Source organism: Lepisma saccharinum, chromosome 2 (assembly GCF_977018435.1).
Source record: "Lepisma saccharinum chromosome 2, izLepSacc3.1, whole genome shotgun sequence".
NCBI lineage: Eukaryota > Metazoa > Arthropoda > Insecta > Zygentoma > Lepismatidae > Lepisma > Lepisma saccharinum.
In genome coordinates this window covers 62,539,022-62,561,703 of record NC_139230.1, presented here as the reverse complement: position 1 = coordinate 62,561,703, position 22,682 = coordinate 62,539,022, and the positions used below count along the sequence as shown (strand labels likewise).

At 37.0% G+C, this 22,682-nt stretch overlaps 1 protein-coding gene across 6 annotated transcripts in view; it reads right to left on the bottom strand.

Annotated features, from left to right (window-relative positions):
- Positions 1–4,469: 4,469 nt before the first annotated feature.
- The window catches only part of Ptp99A (Protein tyrosine phosphatase 99A), a 1,182,303-nt gene continuing 1,164,090 nt past the window's right edge, over positions 4,470–22,682 (bottom strand). For 4 of the 6 annotated variants that reach the window (XM_083117414.1, XM_083117417.1, XM_083117416.1 and 1 more), the window contains 4 exons: positions 17,661–17,797; positions 15,168–15,439; positions 11,589–11,724; positions 4,470–6,589 (listed from right to left, as the gene is read on the bottom strand). In XM_083117414.1, coding sequence (XP_082973540.1) covers positions 6,365–6,589; positions 11,589–11,724; positions 15,168–15,439; positions 17,661–17,797 — 770 coding nt within the window. In that variant the 3' untranslated portion in view covers positions 4,470–6,364. The remainder of the gene's footprint in view (positions 6,590–11,588; positions 11,725–15,167; positions 15,440–17,660; positions 17,798–22,682) is intronic. The other 2 variants (XM_083117415.1, XM_083117419.1) reach the window with 1 other exon arrangement.

The window sequence follows — 22,682 nt, the reverse complement described above, 5'->3', positions numbered from 1 at the left end:
AAAGCACCACTGGTTTACATTACTTGCATTTACTAATGGAAGTAATGTACTATTTTAGCTTTGCCACAAGGAAACATATTTGTTCCCTTCACATACACTGGCTTACCCAGGATTTTTTTTTATAAATATATAAATTCTTGGATGTAACCTTGCATCCAATGAGCAAAATGATGTCGTCTCAGACGTAATTTCCTTTTATGTGTTCAATTCAACTACTTTTTCATGATTCATTTGATTGTGGACAAGCCACTTAAATGACACTTTCACATCACAAAAGTCTGGAGATACCTGCAAGATCATGAATCTTCAACAACATTTGTGATGAATTTGAGGGCAGTGGTTCATGATAGTAGTTCGGTGAATAAAATATGCAACAAGATGACAGTTGGATGACAAGATGACAGTTGGACTAAGAAACTGCTTCAATGGTTTATTTGCACACTACGTGGTAGTGAATTACCACTGAGAAAGAAGAAGTTAACTAATATTAATGAAGAAAGATTGACTGGCCTAAAATCGACCAACATCCAATGGGTGTCATTTGATCCTCAGACCTGTGTGTGTTTGTTGTTCCTCGCAGAGTTGTAAAATATATCTTTTTTATTCCGCATATATGTACTGGTTCAATGAAGATCACAAGACAAAACAATTATGCATATTGTTTGGAGCAAGAATATTTTTATCTGTGGTTTCAGGACAGTCACACTAAATACAGCAAGTCTCAGTCAACTTGTCTACAGAATGGCAGCGAGAATGCAACATCCACATAACTGGAACCTCTAGCTGTATAATGAAATAAGATCATGCAATGACATTGACAGTTACAATTAAAATGAGCACCTAGCCTGTTACAAGAGATGTTGTCCTCCTGATTCCACACATTTATAGCATTTTCTGAGGAAATTTTCACTAACAATCATCAGTTCCTCTTCCAAAATTGCTTTAATTTCTCTGCTGATGTTTTCTTTCAATTCTTCTAATGCATGGCTTCAGGGTTTAAAAGCTTGGTAGCTTGCCATGCAGACGACTTGGAAATGTCTGTTTCTTGTGTAAGGTGCCAGAGGGATTTTTGAGGAGTATGTTCCAATCATGCTTCAACATAATCTACTTTCTCCTCAGTAAGCACCCACCATTTTACCCTTCACTTGTCAAGAACAGGCAGTTTCCCTAAATTTGTTCACACACTCTCTCTGTGTGGAATTGTGCTTCAAAATGCCTTATAACTTCCACACAAGAATTCGTAATGACATAAGTGTCATACATAAAAATTCGTTGTTTCAAATTTTATGTATAGCATGGCATTATTAGACTGCAGAACTGCACCAGTAATACGTCAACTAAAACAAAACTACTTGTTTAACACTTCACAAACATGATTTTTTTAGATAATGAAGCACTGACACATCCAGTGGCAAGTCAAGAGTACAGCTGTGGGACTAAATGCCAGTAGACAAGCTCTTTCTGCCCAGTAAACTGGCAAACACTCCGTGGACAAGTCAACCATGAGACTCACTGTATAAAGTACAAAGAATTTTCAATAGCACATGGCAGATGCAATGCACCATGCTCGGAATGGAGCATAACAAGAAATAGCATATTCTTTAGCATCTATTTGTGGGTTCTTCATCATGGGATAGAACTGTTTTGAAGGTAAAGGAGTGAGTATACATGTTTATTAAGACTATACTATACTACATTTTTTCCCCATTTTTGCCTTCTATTTTCAACTTGCAATCACAATTTTGTCCCATATTTTCATCTTGATAACCTGGCAACCCCAGACGGCAAAAATGGACAAAACATCAGTTTTGCCACTTACTGAGCCACCTTCAACTTATGTAAGACTCAATGATCCACATTTAGCTCCCCCCCCCCCCCCCCAAATGATGGGAGATGAAAATCTGTGTTTTCTCCATAGACTTCCAAATTGTTCTGGCACTTGCTCACACTAGCTATTACCAATCTTCAAGGCAAGGACACTATTCAGGGTGCCAAGATTGACCACATGTCTCTGGACATACACATGTGTTGACAGGACTGAAACATACCAATTGCATATGTCAACAACTGACTCTCACCTTTCGTGTGTTCAATTTGACTTACAGAATAAAATGCAGTATTTTTGGTTACCTGATGGAATAAGAATTGCTGATTAGATATGTTGAGTTGGTGTTTTAAGTATACTTTATGCACACTAAGGCTAATTGGGACTGGAACTACACTTTAAAGTGGGATCCCCGAACCGATATGGGGCTCCACCAGGTATCGAACCCGGGACCTCTTGATTACAAGGTGACGACACTCAAGATAAGATATGGGTATCAAAAGCATCAATACTTATTGTGTGAGAAATATATTGCAAGTTTTGAGAGTTCTCTTAAGAGGTAGAACTGACCTGACCTCCATGGCAGAGTAGTTAACACAGCATGCTACAATGTCAAGGGATCCCAGATTCGAATCCTAGATTGGGTGTTCTTTGCAATTTCATCATATCACCACATCCTCATAACTGCAATTAGCCAGAAGTATCTGAAAAGACACACTAAGTAACAAAAATCGAAATCTTAAGGTGGAATGGATGTATGGAAATTTTTATATTTTATTATATTGTAAAGCAGTTCAATTGTTTGTGGTTTATAATATAGTTTGGCTCCTGCTAGTGATATATATGCTCTCCAGTTCTTCTGAGGAAGGTTTTCAATATATATTAAATGTGCAAAGATTGAATATGAATATACTGTCATTCAATTACATAAATCATGAACGGACACCAATATCTGCAGTTACCTCTCCTACATCCATCAGGCCAAAGCAAGCACACCCAAATTTGAATATCAAAATCACTCAATTTGCAGCAAATTGACAATGATATTTCCTATGATGACGCAACATTATCAAAGAAAATCACACGAGAATACTTGTGATTTTTTTTTTCCCTCTAAAAGAACCTAGAATGGTTCAGAATGTATTGCAGCATTCAGGTATTCAAGCTTACAGGTCTTCGGCATAAATTCAAAAATAGACAATAACAATGTGCAGGGCTTAAATGGTATTAGGTACTTAGATGTACCTAATTTCAGTTGTCTAGGAACAGATAAGAGTTTGTGATACAATGAAAACATGCTTTATCTGAAAGGGAAATTGTCAAACTTTTTGTAAAATTTTAATTCCCACCAAAGGATGGTGGACTTATCATTGGCTTTTCTTTTCAGTCCAGGGTTGTTACAAGGTCCAGGAATTTTAAATTAGAGTTTAAAAAAAGCTGGCATTTTTGTATGTTTATTTAAAAAAAAAACAAGAAAAACTGGAAATTTTGGTTTTTTACAAATTGTGGATAACCTATTTCACTTGTAGTGTCCGTTAACAGTTTAGAGGTTCATGTCATGAGGTTCGTAATGTCATAGTTTGGAACTAGCTAAATAATTTTACATGATGTAGCAACCAGAAGACACATATTGGCCATTTCTTCTACAGTTGTGTCTGAAAAGTCATGCAACTGAGACTTTGAACATACGTAACTTTTGTAGAAAAAGTGATAGACATTTGAACCTTGCATTGGGTATTAACTTTGTCTGTGTGGAAAGTTTTAAAACCTTAAACAAGAAAATGATTCTCTGCATGAACATTAAGTATGGAGAAAAAGTTACTAATAAAGTTTTTGTATGAAGTAAAGAAAAACATGGATAAGACAGATGTGGAGTCACTTTAAATAATGTTCGATGTGTCAATGGTTTCTGTGGGTACTTATCAAATTGATAAAATAACAATATTTTTTATGCATTACAGACACCTTTGGGATTAATTATGGCTCAATCATAAAAAGTATGTATTTTGTCGAAATTACAAAGTGTACTGGCAACACTGGTCATGTCAGAGAGCAGTGCCAGTTGTGCCCAACATTTGGCTATGTTATGAAATCAATGCCCAGATGAAACAAAAGATTTGAAACTTATTGTACAAAAACTAACCCACCTAAACTTTTGTATGATAAATTTAAATATGGTCCAAGTTCTGTATTGAAATGAAACAATTTGTGAGAGATAAAATTTTCTGGTCCTGTTACGGAACCCAAGAGAATCCATTGGAATTTATGGGTTCCTCGAAACTTAACAACCCTGATGGCATTGTCACATGGTGATTCTTTGTTCTATTGAGTTGTGATCACTGTTAAGGTACAGTGAAAACGGTCAAAAGCATTAATATTTTAAGCCACTGAAAGTGTATTAAACAAGTATGGTGATGGCCATAGAATACTCCAGGAGATGTTGGAAAACATTCAAGGAGCATTAGACAAACATATGTTATAGAACACCCCATATTTCTAGTAAGTGGTAGCTTTATAAATTGTTAAAATTTCACTTAATGATGTGGATATAATAATAATTTTAAAAAATAACTACACTCTAATTTGATGATAAACATCCACCTGCAGACAAGAGTAAGGTAATGAATTGAACATACACACAGTATTACAAGTTTCACAAATAAAGCCTTTTTTTATTAGCATGTCCTTATGGTAGTAACACCTTCAACAGAATACTCTGCTCTCTCGACAAACCCTGGATTCATAAATGGCTGTACAAATTTCTTTAAAACTACTGCAGCTTCTAGGAACACTTGGACATTTGAAGTAGCAATTATAAAGCAATGCTACACTTATCCATATATTTACAAAGAGCTATGTACAGTATAAAACACTGAAAGGAAAATTACAAAAATGATCTTTTTTTCCTCTTGATTTCCCCAATATGACTGTTTACACCAATATAAAAAGCTGTATGGTTGTTTCACACAGATTATGTAATTACTAATGATTTGGATTAAGGGATTTCCAAACTGTAGACAAAGCAGGATATAAAAGTGTGGACCACTATTAAATTTGTTGATAATTTTTTTTTCTGGTATGCCTAACAAGTACATGCCTTTTGTTACTGGAATATGTAATTGATATTTGTACTCTTCACATGGAATTAATTAATGCTTTGACCTGTTTCAACAGATTGAGAGAAAAATGGGAATATATATTTCAATATATACTGTTCATGTGGATGTACCTAAAATTGGTTAAAACCATATTTTAAGTAACAAACAAAAACTATGTGAAATATACATTAAAATTTATAATCAAATGAAGACACTTAAACACAAACATAAAAAATGTTAATGGATAAGAAACTCTAAAATTAATGACATCTATCACAATTTCAACCTTCTCTGTTTACAACACAGGGTTACGACTAAAATTGACTTATGAGATTTTTCTTAATACTATTTAAAACACCGCGAAAAAAGACTGTAGTTGATATCACGGGTACATAGTATTCTTATAACATAAAACTAATAGTACAAAAATCATCCCCTTGTTTTATTTGGTAGATGCCACAACTGTGTCTTACACAGAATGTGCATTGTTTTTCTTCTCATGCAAGAAAAACAATAATCCCCCCTCCCCTGTCCACAACATAGCCTGTGACTAGAACTATATGTGGTGCATTACCAACTGCAACAAATGACTAACAAAATAGGTGCACAACACCTAATGCCGCTGGATGCATGGACTATTGATTAACACAATTTCAACATATAAACATTGTGTGGCTTCCATATGATGCCACTGAGTCTAAAAACATTAGTACTCTAATTATAAAATTGGGGGAAAAACCACCACATGGCTTCCAAACCACAGGATAGAAAACATTCCTTCCTGTGATCAATGTACATACATGTATGTGTATATATACTGTATATATATATTGTTAACGGCAGTTTTAGACGTGGAGGTTCTTACCCCTTTTTTCTTTTTTAGTAACATCACACACACAATGCCACTGAAAGACAAAAAACAAAAACGTGTATACAAATTTACAAATGCACACAAAGTTAAATGCACCAACAACTATGCACCATGATATATCTCTGCTGGTCACCACTAAGTTAGACATCACATGGACGTCATTGGAAAGATGGTGGAATGAATGTCTTTACTGGACGATAACTACTTTCTGGAATACTTTACCATTGTGACAGGTTTCCGATTCTTTTTTTTTCCTTGTTTAGAAAATACACGTTTCCACTTTCACATTTCAAAAAATCTCGTTTCACAACGGTCAAGCATTTCCTAATGTACAGCTTGTTTTCTGAAGAAAAAACCTTTAAAACACTTCTTTGGCAAATGTCATGCCTTCAGCATGGTTCTTGAATTTTTCGCAATCAGCACTCACAAACATACCAGTTACACACATGCACATACAGCACAGCACATCGAATTTTTTTTGCCAGTTATACAGCAAAGTTTTACATTGTTTTATCTGCTAGTACATTATCACCAGAATTTATTGCCTACATTTCAGGAGACACATGATATCTATGCCACAGACTCCTTGTTGGTAACCACGGATTCCATGCCTTCGGGGGGCACTCTTATAGTTCCATTCCCACTAGTCACGTGACCATTTCCATTCCCAACAAAGCCATTGATATGCCCATTAATTGTAAGATAAATGTCTGGAGCAGGTGGAGGGGGCGGAATCTGGTTACCAGTACTAGCAACGAGAGCTTCCATTGAGCGGTAAAGGAAGAGGTAATCATCCTGTCAATGAAAAACAAATTATTAAAAATAGTCCAAATAGAAAAATAAAGAATAAGAACCTCATTCAACATTATAAGTAAGAAAATTGTATTAGCAATAAACTAGGGCTGAGCCGATACCAATGTATCGGTATCGGTAAGTGTCGGTTGATATATTTGCACCGATACTAGCCGATACCATTGTTTTTGAATTGCTAGAAGCGTGACCAAGAGAAAAAATTGTTGTGCATTTGTTAAATGAACCTGTACCCACTCTTTTTCATGAACAGCAAGTACGTGACACAAAGATCCTTACACAGACAAGACTTGTGGTCAAGTATCTTGCAAATCCAGTGTAACGTGAAATTATCCCCATAGGAGTTCGCTGCTTCTGTTTAGTTCTCTTCAAAGTCTACTAGGCTTTGTTCGTACAGATGCAGTCTCATGTAACAATAACCCCAATGAGGTCCTGAAAGCCAACGATGCACCTGTGGGTAATCCTTCCACTTTCTTTGGTGTTTGCAGACATCTCTCTCTTTAGAGACTTCCCGCAGTCAAAAAGGTCTTCGCCCATGACAGTGGTGGATGTGTTTCAGACATAGCTAATTCGTCTTTTGTTTTCCAACTTTAGTTGTCCCGACCTGGATAACTGGGTTTCAACAGGCATGTTTTGGCGGTACAGGGAACGCGACAAGGGAATATTTTCGTTTGAACGACAGTTTTTCTGGAAAGTCTAGCGATGGGTTTGGATCTCCTTTCATACTAAGTGATTTTTTTTTAGAAGAAATCATTTGCTGATAGCATATTATATCAAAAGCAAAGTCACGTCAGAATATCAATGTACTGAAGTCAATAGCCTGATATAGAAGCAAGAGACTGGTAAGTTTTCATTCTCTCCTTACATTTGGTTTACTAATTTTTATTCTCTTTGATAAAGGAAAAAGAATAGGCAAGATTGTTGCCTCCTTAGTTTTAGAGGAGGTTGAAGAGGCATCATCTAATTTTTCATCATTGAAAGGGGGGGGGGGGGGGGCAGGATTGCCTCACTCTTAGCTTCTCATAATATTTCTCTCATATTTGAAACATCTGATCGATTGTTACGGATCTAAAAAAATACTGTAAAGTTGAGATGCATCATTTGGTGGGTTAATTTATTCATTGCCCCTCGTAAAAAATGTATACGTATAAAATGTAATAATAATAATAATAATAATAATAATCGCACACGCACCCCCCTTACACACACACACACATATAGCCTTTGTTATTTTAAATTGGAATTATACAAGTATCGGTATCAGCATCGGTATCGGTGGGTGTCGGAATCGGTATCGGTATCAGTTCAAAGTGGTATTGGCTCAGCGCTACAATAAACGCATGAAACTTCACCCTTTATCCATATGCTTGTACTCATTTTATGCAGGTGAACATGTAACTTCATGGCAGGCTAATAGTTTTAAATCAGATAATACATTTCTCAAACATTCAATGCTAACTCATGGAAATGCATTGATTAATTGATTGATTGAATTGATTTATTTTACTTTGCTTCTTGTGCCACTCTTGGCTAATTTGCGAAGATGAGGATAAGTGATGATATGATGAATGCCCAGGCTGGGATTCGAACCCGGGACCCTGGCATCATAGCGCGATGTGCTAACCACTCTGCCATGGGAGCCGGCTCATGGAAATGCATGGCATGAGTTTAATGGTTTTAGTATTGCACCGAAGCATTTGAAAATTATACAAGAAAAACTGCTAACCACTTAGTAACTTTTTACCCTTTTATTATATGCAGTAACTTTTTACCCTTTTATTATATGCACATATAGTTATAATTTTTGGTTGAGAAATAATTTCTACAGCATTACTCTCTATTGGCCAGGTGTACAAAGAAGCTACTAACATCACATCATGCACAGACTTCTGCAGATATCAGACCCAGTCATTTATTTTTTATTATTATTATTTAAAAAAATGCATGTCACTTAGCTGCAAATATTTTTGACTAGTTTTGAGGTGATGAGTACCATTGTGCACTGGGGAAGGGAGGATGGTCCAGTGGCACCTTATTTACGAGGTCTGTTAATTTCATTTACGAGGTTGTAACGTTCTTTTTCGTATTCTTACGTTCCCCTCCAAAGGCCGCTACAAATTCCTTTAGTGAAGCTTCTCGGTGCACCTAGTTCCTTATTTGCAACTAGATGGCACTGACTGTACCTTTCCTTACTTGTCAGTTGGTGCCTCTGCACGTCAGATTTGGAACTAAATATTCGTGACCTAGTTTCTTGCAATTTTAACTTTCACTGCTTCGCCGATCGCTGCACAAGAGGGAATGACTTTAACCAAGCTGTGGCAGCAACACGGCTTACGTGGCCTGCATGGAATCGCCAGCTGGTTTGCAATGATCACAAACATGGTCAGCCATTTGCAATATCATTCACATGCACTGTGAGAACTTAAAATTTACGACGTTGGAAAAAGGGTAGGATTTCAGACAGTTGGTTCATACGCTAATGCAACGATTGGACAGGTATGTTGTGATTTAAGTATTAAGTGCTTAGAAAGACAGAAAAATTCCTCCTAACGTCGCAAAAAAAGTGTTTATTGCAAATATGCCACCACCCGTGTGAACTTTATCACATGCGAAACATTAAGTGATTTTCCTTGCGGTGTTCTTGGAACAATAGTATTGTGTTCATTCCCTCGAACTTCATTCTTACAATTTGTGCAAATGCAGCTAACTTGTAAAAATCAGTCCCCTTCATTTTCTTCGTTATGTATGTTGTGCTATGCAGTATTTCCTTGAGAACACGGTGTTATGAAACCCCCTTTGAAGCTACGTGTTAGACGTAAAAATTACTGGTTTCTATCGTCGAAATAAGGACTGTGAATTTCACGATCGCGAAAATTAAGTGAACTTTGATCTGTTACGGCAGCGAGAGAGATGCGACAAACACAAAGGCTATTCATTTGAAGAATCGTTACACTAGCTAAAAATATAAGAAAGAATAAAAAGGGCAACAACATTATTCTTGCATCAGCTCTTCCTCTTTTTGTCCCCCCATTTTTCCTATTTTCTGAGAACCTTTAGAATAAGTAGCATTAAACAACGTAACTACTAAATGCAAAAATCGTTAAGAATGAATAAATTAAATTAAATTATAGAACAAAACAAGACCAAATTAAAAATCTTGTTGAGGTTATTTATTTGTTGTAAAATGAGAATTTCTTGTTAATGATGGAAGAATTTAGGCTCGCAAAAGATAAGCTATTTTTGTGTAGAAAATTTGATGTACTTTAATTGGAATTTACGTGGACACTGTACATAAAATTAGTCCGTTGACCATAGTACTTAATAACCAATATAATAACCAGTAAAATATAATCAACGTTACGTGTTAATTGTTAATCGACGCCGAAGTAAAATTGTAAATCAAGCATTGTATGCTAGGGAGGATATTTAAAAAATAAATTTAGCGTCAAAATTGTTATTGCCGCTTTGATCATTGATTACGGTCAAATTAAGCCCAATCTTTAGTTAGTTGGTGATGGTAGAAATAAGACATATGAAAACAGTGTATTTTTAAGAAGTAATGATTTATTCTTATGCTATAATGAAGTGATGCCAGTTACAATTCTTTTATTATATGGAGTTTGCGTAGCTTGTTTTCTTAGTTTCCTGGAACTAGTCTGGAATAGTGCCGTGTCCATGCGCATAATAATAATTTTGGTCTGCGCGAACATAATTAATGCAATTACATTAAAATACGAAAAATCCAAGGTTACCAATTCTACTTCTTGGTCTTTCTGAAAGGTGTCATCCAAGGGTACGTTAAGAAATGCTTTTTAATAAAAACAAAGTAGTCTTTGTAGTTGAACTGTAACTAAAAAGCAGTTCAACATCCTTTTGTGACCTTAGAAGAGTTACATTGTTGCTCAAGGAAGCTTTCAATAATTTGGGATTGTCCTGTTAGGTTGACGCGTAACTGTAACACCTTGGCCCCTTTTGCATGCTTCCTTTTTCCTAAATACCTGGGTAATTGCACACTAACCTTCTCGGACGTCACAAGGTCCGTTAATTTCAAACATTTTTCTTAGGTAGCATTTTTTGGTTTGATAAGCAGTGACATGCCCAGAAAACTGTTGTACAGTTCCAATGAGTCTTCAACATTATAATAGGCTAATATTTTTAACAATGAGAACAATTCATAAACATGTTATATGTCAAAATGTGAAAGCCCACAGGCAAGTTGATTGATGATAATATGAGCCCTTAATTTGCCCAGACTGAGATGTGTAATACATATTCTTCTGGTAACAAATTGTGGCATGTCACTCCCTTGTTTATTGGTTTGTAAGCAATGTTATTTCTTTGTGCAAATCTCATATGTCATTATGCAAATAAAATTTAAGTGCATCAATGTACTTATCTACTTATAAAAACAACATTCTGGCACTTTCTTTGCAATTTCTGTTGCATTTTTTGATGTGAAAGGATAATATATATAACTAGGCCATATATAACTATAGTGCCTAAACGTAACTTTTTCATAAAATCTTCCCTGCAATTATGTTATTATTTGGAATTGGCTCCAATTTTCAGTAAACATTCAGAAATGTTCCCTCTTTTGAATGTTGCAATTAGTTTTATCTTTCTGGCTTTGTATACCATTAGAAACAATCGCAAACCTTAGGTAGGCCATATTGGGTTCAGGTACCTTAATTTTCAATATGTTTAAATTGATCATATGTATGAAAAATATTTATAATTTCATTGTGAACATTTCGAGAAAAAGAAATCATTTCTACCTCTAATGAAAGAGAAGTTATCACAACTGCAATGCATAGGAGCAGATTAAACAGAGAGGGCAATCTTAAATCTGCTATTTTTCACACTATCACATGAATTCTTGATCTGCACCCAAAACTCTCTCAGAAAGAAATATCATTGGCGGCCTTTTCCACCCCAAGTGTCTAACACACATGACTCAGGAAATTCAGTTATTCTACACACATACCTGAGTTTTCCAAATACCAGGACGTTTGTTGTGGTAAAGCTTTGCATACATGTATGTATCTGTGTGGTTTTCATACTCCAGCAGTTTGTTCAAAGTTGTCAAACAACAGAATGTAGCAGCTTCTGTGCCTCCAAACCTACAAATTAGAAAATAAAAGATCAATATTATTTTTCATCTTCTGAAATTGTAAAAATTAATATCATTGAAATAGAATAGTAATAAAGAATGTAGTTATTACAATTACAGCAAAATCAAAATTTAATTGTTGATCATTAATACAGCATAATATTTTCAAGTTTCATAACAATAATTATTTCTTTTACATCTTGATACAGAAGAACAGAAAGAAAAATGACAATAAAATACTGAAAACACCCACAAGTTTCATAATATAAATTTCATCCTAAGTAAAAATGTAGTATACTGAAAGTTCTGTTTGCATATGTTTATGGATATACAAACTAATTGCATTAAAAAGACATTATGTGAAAATTAAATAGTGTGTAATGCTTATTTTGGCAATCTAAAAATACATTAAAATAAACTACTTTCCTCTGTCCCAAATTATGAGACAATTTTTTATTGCCAATTTAACAACTTCAAAATTCACTATTTTTTAAAAAATATGGAATATTTTTCCATTGCTTCAACAAGTTATAAATGTTTTAAGTGTTGCAAAATATACATTAATGAAATTACAAAATGCAATTTGAAGGTAGAAAATATAATGTGCAGAAGATGATTTTACTTTAATCCTAATGTAGCTCCTCAGGCTACATTATTTCTGTCATAATTGACCATGCCTGCTGCAGTAAGCAATCATGCTTGACCAACATGGTGCATATGTTGCACATGGTAATTTTTCTGCATAAGCCTAACACATCTCTGCAACCTGATGGGTTATCTGTCACTTATACTACAACCGACAAGTCTTGGGTTGCATACAAGTATTTTACAATGGGCTTCTGGAGAAGAAAGACAACTGTACTCTTAAGTATAGATTTTTACGGAGGTTCTTTCATCAACAATACAGCACTATTGTCAAGCTGTATTATTAAAGTAGTGCTCAATTTTCCTTCCATATTGGGATGTATTTTGACTTTTTTGGAAAGTAAGCTAGCTTATGTATACAGTCAACAGACTCATACCATTCTACAAATGAATATTTTCAGACATCCCCCCCCCCCCCCCAGAGCAGTGTGTGATTTTAGGATCTGAAAGTACACAAAACTGGTTGTATAACATGCTCCTCTCCACTCAGTGGAGGGTAAACTTAACTGGACCTCGTAAGCACAGCAGTTCACGCAGAAACCTGTGGCTTCCAGCAAAACTTGGCTTAGTCATGAGATGAGCATGGGCGAGTAAAAAACCTACATTTGTAGGCTCTGGTTATGACACCGAATTTAAGGAACATGCATTAAAAGTGGTATTCATTAGATTTCATAGTTTTAATTATATTCCCTTGCATCTACATTAGCAAAGACAAGTACTTTTTGTGATTTTTCAGTTGTTACTGATTTAGGATACATTGATCTGTCACTGTTAGTTGCAGGTTTTATTTACGTACATAAAAAAAATATATAACTGAAATATTTTTTTATGAAGATACTCAATTTTTCACTGTTCTGCATGGCTACCAGAGCTGGTGCTACACAAAACAATATATTTTGTTTCATTGTATTGAAGCAAATTATTATAGACATGGTCCAAACCAATTGTTCAATACCCACTTCCAAATCAAATTTGAGGCAGATAAGATTTAAGCAAGCAAGTCTGTTTTGATGTGTTTGTAACATACACCCATATCAAATTATATCACACACACACTGTATATTGTTTAGTTACCGAAACATTAAGAAGTCTGTCTGAGGAAAAAAAAAACTATGCATCAGAGATAATTGCATGATTCCTGCAGAACTGGTAACCACACAGTTCAGTGTAGCCACCATTACATGTATAAATTTTAATTTCTTGCAACTGGAATAATGTAGCTCTCTCAGTTCCATTACTCAAAAAGTAATTAATGTAAGGTGACTAGATTTTTAAAACAACAAAATGGGACATTTGTCATATTTTCCTGCAGGAGACATGGGACAAAACAACACATCAAAATGTAAACATTTTAATATAAAAATTGTTTCATCATAAATACAGTGGAACCTCGATTTTACGTTTTTCAGTGGACCAAGGTTAAAGAACTTAAAATGCGGGATAATGTAAAATCTGGGAAATTTTATAGAATTTTGACTCTATTGGGACCATGAAGATTGAATGTATAATGCGGGAAAATGTAAAACCGGGGAACATAAAATAGGGGTTCTACTGTACTTCTGTTTGAAAAATATTAAATAAATACTGTATAAATAGCTAATATGGGATGACCGGTCATATTAAGATCAGATATGAAATATCTCATTAACACATGTTAAACAATGCAATGGGAAAAGTACAACTTTGGAGTTAAGTACAGAAATAAGTGAAAATGTACGAGATTTTTCAGACTAGATGGAAGGATAAAGACAGGATGTATAGATACTCAGGATTACTTGTTGGTACTTATACGGGCTCCTCTATTTCTGTAAAGTAGGATGCTTATGATACATTTAACACGGTTATAATAGTGTCTGTACTTTGATGTCAACTCTACAGCAGATCAATAGCCAATTTGAAAAGCTACACTGGAAAAAAAATGAAATTTTGCAACAATCACAGGTGTTATTCAAGGTCCAATGACCACTGTGAATGCAGCTGAAATGAAAAGACTTGGGTGTAAGAAATAGGCCTAAGATTATCACCCTGTAATAAAAATTTACTGAGCTCAACCCAACTTTAAACTGAAGATAGATATACAGTATACTTAAATCAAAAATTTGATTGAATTCCAGGTGAGCCAATTCAAGCCTACATTTGACAGGTCATCTTGAACTAGAGATGGTTGTACAGAATTCTTCCATCCAATTATGTTCAGCAGATAACTCTTTTAATTCTTCTCTACCCAGAATATTTTCTTGTGTAAAAGTTTTATCTTGTGTAGTGAAGTAAAGAGTACCTAAAATCTAAATTGGCTTGAAGTACAGCAATCAAGGTCTCCCTTCTGCTTGTTCATGGAATCACTATAGATGTTCACATTATGTTCTTTCTCCATAATGATTCACATAAAGAACTTCGTTTGCCTAATTTGAGGATCTGTATGTGCTTTCATGAGTAAAATAGTAATCACTTATCTTCTACGCGAGATGAAATGGCATACAGGTCCATAGTCAGAATTTTATTTCAGGGGGGAGGTCGTGCTCATCCCGTATCGGCAGCTGCCATCTAAAGGTGAAAAAGTGGGGTGTAGAAGCCCTGAAGATGAATTTCTCAGTATATTACAACCTACTATAGAAGATGTTTAATCCTGCTAAGGAAGTGCAATTAATTACCACCATACACCATTTAAATTAGATATTTGTACCCGAGCCCTCCCCCTGGCTACGTGCCTGCTGGCATATGTAAAATCTCTACATTATTTAATACTCAAGTAAATTTACTTGAAATCCAATTGGTGTACTAAACACATACAAATTAATTGATTCTTACCTGTCCATAACAACAATAGGTCCATTTTGGTATTCCAGATGCCACTCTTGCACAAGACTAACAAGTTCAAATACTGATGTAAGTGGACTACAATTATGAGGCCAGTTTGAACACTGAATAATGCGCACTGCTAGTTCATAGTCATCTTGCAATGACTGCACTGTAAAGTCCCTTGTCATATAACCTACGTGGTCACTTTCTTCTATAAATTTCACTTTAAAATTTTCAGCATCAATATCATCATGCTCTGTGGGCCAGAAGATGCCATACTCCTAAAAGAGAAATATATCTTAAATGAATGTTTTAATAGGTGTATTTTCAAAAATAAAACCTTCATGCAAGTGCAATCTTCACCAACCTTTGTGATGAACAGGTTAGCACAGCATGCTAGATGCCAGGGGTTTCAGGTTTGAATCCTGGCCTGGGCATGAGCATTTTTTGAGAGTGCCCCTTCTCCAATTTCATCACCAAAAGTGGCAGAAAAGCAATGCTAAATAACAAAAATTAAATCAAGCAAATGTAATCTTCAACCATAAGCAACACAAATATACTGGTACAGTGGGATCCATGAGTATTACTGTCCAAATTGTCCATGACTATTTTCATTAATATTTCTCTTATATCCTATGTTTTTTTAAGTGATTCAACAGCTTGGTTTGAGTTTTCTTTTAATTCTTGACGCTCTTATTGGGTCAAATAAAAGTGCATGAACATGGTGATGGACAATTTGCATGGTAACTCATGGATCCCACTGTACTTACTGAATGCAAGATATATCTATGCCCTGCTATAAATGACAACCTGGAATAATCCATTCTTCCAGATTATATTTTTTGATAATTTTTGTGATAATCCCAGACTGTGATAGGTATAGAACAATTGCTTTCTTTTCTTAGCAGGAAAAGGAATGTTTGCCTGGTGTAGTTTAAGTACTGCTGTACAATTTTTGTGCAGCCAGAAACAATCTGACTTTCAAAATATCCACTCTTACATGCATACTATATTTATTACCAAACTTTTATGTCCCTCAGATATCAGTTCTATGTGCTGTTGTGACGCAGAGTTGTTTTTAGTTTACTGCTTGGAACAATTTGTGTAATCTTGTGATTCAAATATCTCTTTCAGCAGATTCAAAATACAGTGCTTTGTTTTGTGATAGTTAAGCAAAAGAAATTGTATATCTCACTAATGTACCATTCCTTTAGTGTTCATGGTCCTGGGTTGTTTTCCTGGTAGGGGTACATTGTACAGTGATTCAGTTGCCACTCTGAACCATAGGTCCAGTTCCATTTGGCCAATCTGAGCACAAAGTTGATTTGAAACAATCAAACTTTTTGCCTTTTTCAAGCCTTTCTAATGTAGAAATTTTAGCAAGAAATGCAGGCTCGACCAGGACTCAAACCTGGTTCTCTGGCATATTGTGCCATTGCTAAAAACACTGAGCTACCAAGCCAACCTGTCTTCGCCTGCCACTGTTTAACCTGTGTGGAATTGTCTCTGTCAGTGTGACCGCAACGGGATCTGTTGCTTTGAAACAATGTAGTCATTGACATTGCTGGGTTCCTCCCAGCATAGAGATGTACATTTCATTAATATTTTGCACACACAGGAGATGTACTATGTAAAAATTTCAGCGAAAAATGTAGGCTCAACCAGGACAAATAATGTACAAATAAAGATAATTTCATCCAATTAAGCCAAAATGAAGTGCAATTGTCAATATCAATTGGAAAACAAATACATTGTGATTTTTTGGTTCCATTGAGGTATATGTATACAGTGTGTAATTAATAAAGAATATGCTATTCCAATATAAATGCTATGAATGACCTCTTGCATAACGAGGACAACAAACATTCACAGTGTTTGGTATCATGATGCATCTGCCAACCCCAGATTTCAATGACATTTCACACTTTTGATTTAAAATATTGTGTATTCCAAACTTTTCATCCAAAGAAGAGGCATAAAGCATACTTATTTTTTCCTCAGCAGCACGCCATAAACTTTTTCATTATTGACAGCTACTGAAGGCTGTAAATGCAATGCAATTCATACAGAGTAACAGCAACATAAAAAATGGATACTTTTGTAGGTAGCTAGATTTGATTTCCCTCCCAAAATATAATTAATTTCCTTATGCTGTTGCATTGTATGCAGGTTAATCCTCCCCCTAAGGATAAATACATACATGTATTTATAATTTTCCCCTCTTACTTTACAATTATCCATTACAATACAATTAGGTGGAATAACAAGATATAATGCAGAAACTGTAAATTTGACCTATCATTCCGAGAATTCAATACCCCATTGAACATTTCATAGCTAATATAATTTGGTAAATACATGCATGTTCTCACTATCTGAACTGCATTTTTTTAAATAAATGAAAAGTTCTGAAAAATCAAGAGTGAATAGCTGCACCATGAACCCCACATATTTGCTACACAAACAATTGCTTATACATACATATATGTACAATTGCATTACCTGCGTTACCTGATCATCTAAGCTTGAAAGCATGACTATGGTTTGTGCATTATGGTCCCAAATCATTTGCCAAAAATCTTGGATTGTTGACTCTAATGGATGCTGAGTGACAATAAATTCCCGTAGTTTATGGAAACCTGGAATACAAAATTATTTGTTATATCTCATTGTGTATATACATGTACACCAGGAGTGGCCAACACGTCTACCACCAGTTGACCGGCAAGCTGCGAGCGGTAGCTCACGGTGCTCTGTCAGTCTTTTGCAACGCAACTAGAAGATTTCCACATGGAATTTGAAAGAAGATTTACGGAGTTCTTCCAGTCAAGACATAACTTTCATGGCCTTCCCATTTCAGGAAATGAAAACTGAATCTGTGGATGAACTCTTTTGTTCTCAAATATCGCAATTAGTAGAAGGAGACCCCCAGTAAAGTAGAAGAAATAGTGAAGTTCCGCTGTGACATTTACTTCAAAGCAAGAGCAACTGATAGCAACGTAAAAGATGCTAATGATGAACTGGGGAGATACAGCCAAAAACAGGTGCCAGGCCCACAGTACTGAAGCCAAAACTTATTTCATAAATAAATAAATACATAAAATAAAATAAAATAAAATAAAATAATCAATATCAGTTTTATGGTATTGGCTTTTCCCTTGGTTTTTTAGGCTCTTGTTGTTAGGTCTAATAAGATAAGTAGACCGCCAGTGATTCTTCAAATGTAAATTAGTCCTCAAACCAAAAAAGGTTGGCCACCACTGGTGTACACCATGATTTGCTCATAAACCGAAATCAATCAATCAAACAAAAAACCTTAAACAGAAGATTGAAAATTTTCACAAGTTCACTTTTATGGTATGCAGCCAATCATATTTATTAAAACATCGGTATTAGTGCTTGACCATTATTTATTCATGTGTTACTTCATCATCCCCATTTGCATGTGAATGTGCAGTAGACATGTAACCACATTAGCTACTCCAGTGACAAGGCACAATTTAAGTATAAATCCAGGATTTCCAGCCCAAGCTTTTAGGTTAAGAAATTTATGGTATTCCCTAATTTGATGAAAATAGTGTCAGTAGCATCTTAGCATCTGGTATCTTGCACTTTCCAATTAGTAACAGATTGCAATTTTAATTAAATGTTATCCAAAAGCTAAAACATTTACTGCATATATATATCTTACATTCTACACACCATGTAGAAACATCATAAAGATGTTTGCGTTATGATGATATTAAGGATTGACTGCAACAGCGAGTAGAGTAGGAAATACAGATATATATATATATACAGGGGATGGACAAAAATATGGAAACACCTGGTATAAAACAGGTAGGGATTTCAAACACGATTTGCGTCTGAATGGTAGGTGGCACTGTGGTCACTGGCACTTCCTGCGAGGTATACACCCTGGCCAACCTGACAGACAGTTACAGTTCAGTGACCGGTCCATGCAGGTTTTCGTGAATCATGTCTGAGCTGACAAGAGTTTCAAACAGGGCAAATTGTGGGTGCACGTATGGTGGGAGCCTTCCATGATGAAAGTAGCGGAAATGTTTGGTGTATCAAGAGGCACGGTCTCGAAGATCATGACTGCCTTCGAGACTTCCGGTAAAACTGCATCAGCGAAGCACCAGCGTGGATGCAAGTGTGTGTTGCGTGACAGAGACAGACGCACATTGGGTAGGATTGTGACCAAGCAGAAGATCACCACGGCTCCAAAAGTCACTGCTGAGCTGAATACAGTGCTTACAAACCCTGTTAGCGTCAAAACAGTCAGAAGAGAACTCCACAAGCAGGGTATTCATGGCAGATCTGCAATTCCCAAACCACTCGTGACTGTTGACCATGCTGCTAGATGGAGACAGTGGTGCAACACCCATAAAAACTGGACAAATGGAACAGTGGAAGACTGTAATCTGGTCGGATAAGTCATCCCTTACCTTGTTTCCAACTCCTGGCCGAGTGTACGTGTGGAGAATGCCAGCACAAGCGTACGATACAGACTGTCTGTTACCAAGAGTGAAGCATGGCGGTGGTTCAGTGATGATTTGGGCACCCATTTCCTGGTATTCTGCCAGACCCGTCATCACCCTGCATGGACATGTCACTGCCAGGGACTACGTAACCATTTTGAGTGACCAGCTGCATCCCATGGTGCAAACATTGTTCCCAGATGGTGATGCCGTGTTTCAAGATGACAGAGCTCCTGCTCATACAGCTCACATCGTCCAGGACTGGTTTGATGAGCACGAAGATGAAGTGTCACATCTGCCATGGACCCCACAATCACCAGACCTCAATATTATTGAGCCCCTGTGGTCGGTTTTGGAGACCAATGTGCGAGCCCGCTACCCACCAACATCGTCTCTACAACTACTTGCACCTGCTTTGGAGGAAGAATGGTACAACATCCCTTTGACAACCATACGCGACCTGTATTTGTCCATTCCACGTCGACTGCAGGCCGTTCTGCATGCCAAATGTGGTCCTACTTGATATTAATAAAGGTAATGTGCATTTCTGCAGATGTTTCCATATTTTTGTCCATCCCCTGTATATACAAGATGTCACCTAAAATTACCACCAGAAATATTTCGTGAACAACAATGAAGATTGAAAAACTGCTTTAGCAGATATAAAGGTATGAGAGGGGCTTGTGAAATTAGTGGACACAATACATTCAACTACATAAGGAAATATGGTTTCAACACTAACTAAGTTTTTTAATAGAAACCCATTATACTTTTAGCTCATTTGAAAGTACGGAAAAATCATTAAGAATGGCGTTTGTTGCACTGTAATATGTCAAGTAGTTCTCAAGTAAATGTAACCTGAAGTTGAGCGTGAAGGCGTATCCCCACTATGCCTGTCGACAGAGCAGAGTGCAAATGCAGTCATGCATACAGCCTGTATGCTTGTTCTGCATTTTTCCTACACTCGCCATCATAGGAGTAACTTGGCAGGGGCAAAGGAGGAAGCACTTGCCCCCCCCCCCCCCCTCCAAAAAAATTGGGTTTATTACAATTTACAAGTTAGGGGCCCTGAGGATCAATGTAATAAAGAGCAATATTTGTAATTTCGCAAACGTCACAGTTATGTAGCAAATGATGCTGGACGCTGTTTTCAACGAATGGAAAACTTTTCAAGTCTCTTCCCCCAGGTTTGATTCTAGTCCGCCACCAAGTTTAATTCTGCCCTTCAAAATTAGATCCAGTTTAATTCTGCCCCCTTGAAATTAGGCCCAGTTTAATTCTGCCCCCTCAAAGTTAGGTACCAAGTTACGTCCATGCTCACCAGAGATAAGTATCATCTCAGCCTTTTCAGAGTTTGAAAATACTATTTTCTTGACAGTTCTGACGTACATACTTTGTACACATGTACTTTGTTACGCCCTTGCTTTATTTGATAAATCAATTTGAAAGAAAGAAAGAAAAAAATGTATAAGGTGTGAAGTTTAAAAGATGAAAACTTAAAGATTTGGCATGACCAAACGAGACGAGTTGATTGTTCCGATGTACTAAAAATTATGATGTAAATGAATGAACGCCAATTAAAAATTAGGAAGATGTTAATGTACTAACCTTTATGTATGTAACTGATGGTGATATGTTTAAAATTTATACTTTTTAATGCACAACCTTGGTGACGGTGAAGTTCGACCAGAAAGGAATACGTGATTAAATGCACAGAGGCATATGCGGTGGAATGGGTGACCCGCAGAAGTGACGCACGTGTGTAAGAGGAGGCGTGTGAGCAGGCAAGAATCGTGATCACAGCATGTTGCACCCAAGGTCACGTAAAGAACGAAAACGGGGAACTATACGCGTGACATTAAACTTCGACCAGGCACCAGAACCATACGGAAAATTCCAGATAGTGGCGCATTCGACGGAAGCATGAAGTCACGGACACGATAAGGGAGTCCGCCGTATATAAGCGCGTGCTGTGCACTGAGGAACCGCAGAGCATCTTCACCATGGCCAGGGGCAAACCTATTGACAACACCGTGAGGAGAAGAGTGGTGGAGTTGCAATGGGATGGACTCAGTGAACGGGAAATAGGGCGCCAACTGAACTTACCCAAGTCAACCGTCCACTGCATCATCAAACACCACCAAAATATGGGTATTACAGAGCCAGGTAAGGGCCCCGGGCGAAAACGCCTGCTGAGCGTGTGTGACCTACGGATATTTAGGCGCTATATCCAGACCAGCAATCATGTTTCTGTGGCCGAATTATGACTGTGGACTCGAGAACGCTTTCACATTGAAGTGTCAACCAGAACCATTCGCCGTTACCTACAGCGATGCGGTTACCGAGTGTACAAGGTGAAACATAAACCCTTCCTTTCCATGTTGAACAAAGGCAATCGACTACGGTGGGCACGAATGTACCGGGGATGGACATTTCGGCAGTGGAACGTGGTTTTGTGGACGGACGAATCCATTTTCAATGTTGTGTACGGAAAAATACGGAAAACAGTCATTTGTTGGAAGGAGGAACAGAATGAAGCAAAATGTTATGCACGTCGGTTACAGAAACCTGCGTCAGTGATGGTATGGGGATGCATGACGGCATCTGGGGTTGGCCCACTACATGTCTGTGAGGGCATTGTGAATGCACACGCCTATACACGCATACTGGAGCGGCATCTACCCACAGTGCGACGGCACCTGTTCCACAGGCGGCGTCTCATCTTTCAACATGACAATGCCAGGCCTCATACAGCGTGGCTGACAAGAGAATGGTTGACTCGCCATCACGTGCGAACTCTGCCATGGCCACCATCGAGTCCCGACCTCTCGCCCATTGAGAATGTGTGGCGTGTTCTTAAGCGACGTGTGCAACAGAGGGGACCCACGACAGTGGCTGCTCTTATCGCCTGCCTGCAGGAGGAATGGAACCGCATCAATGTGGAATACCTTGAACGACTCGTCCGCAGCATGCCCCGATGCATTGCCACAGTTATTTGCCGACGGGGCGGCGTCACACCATGGTAAACAGGATCCCCAAT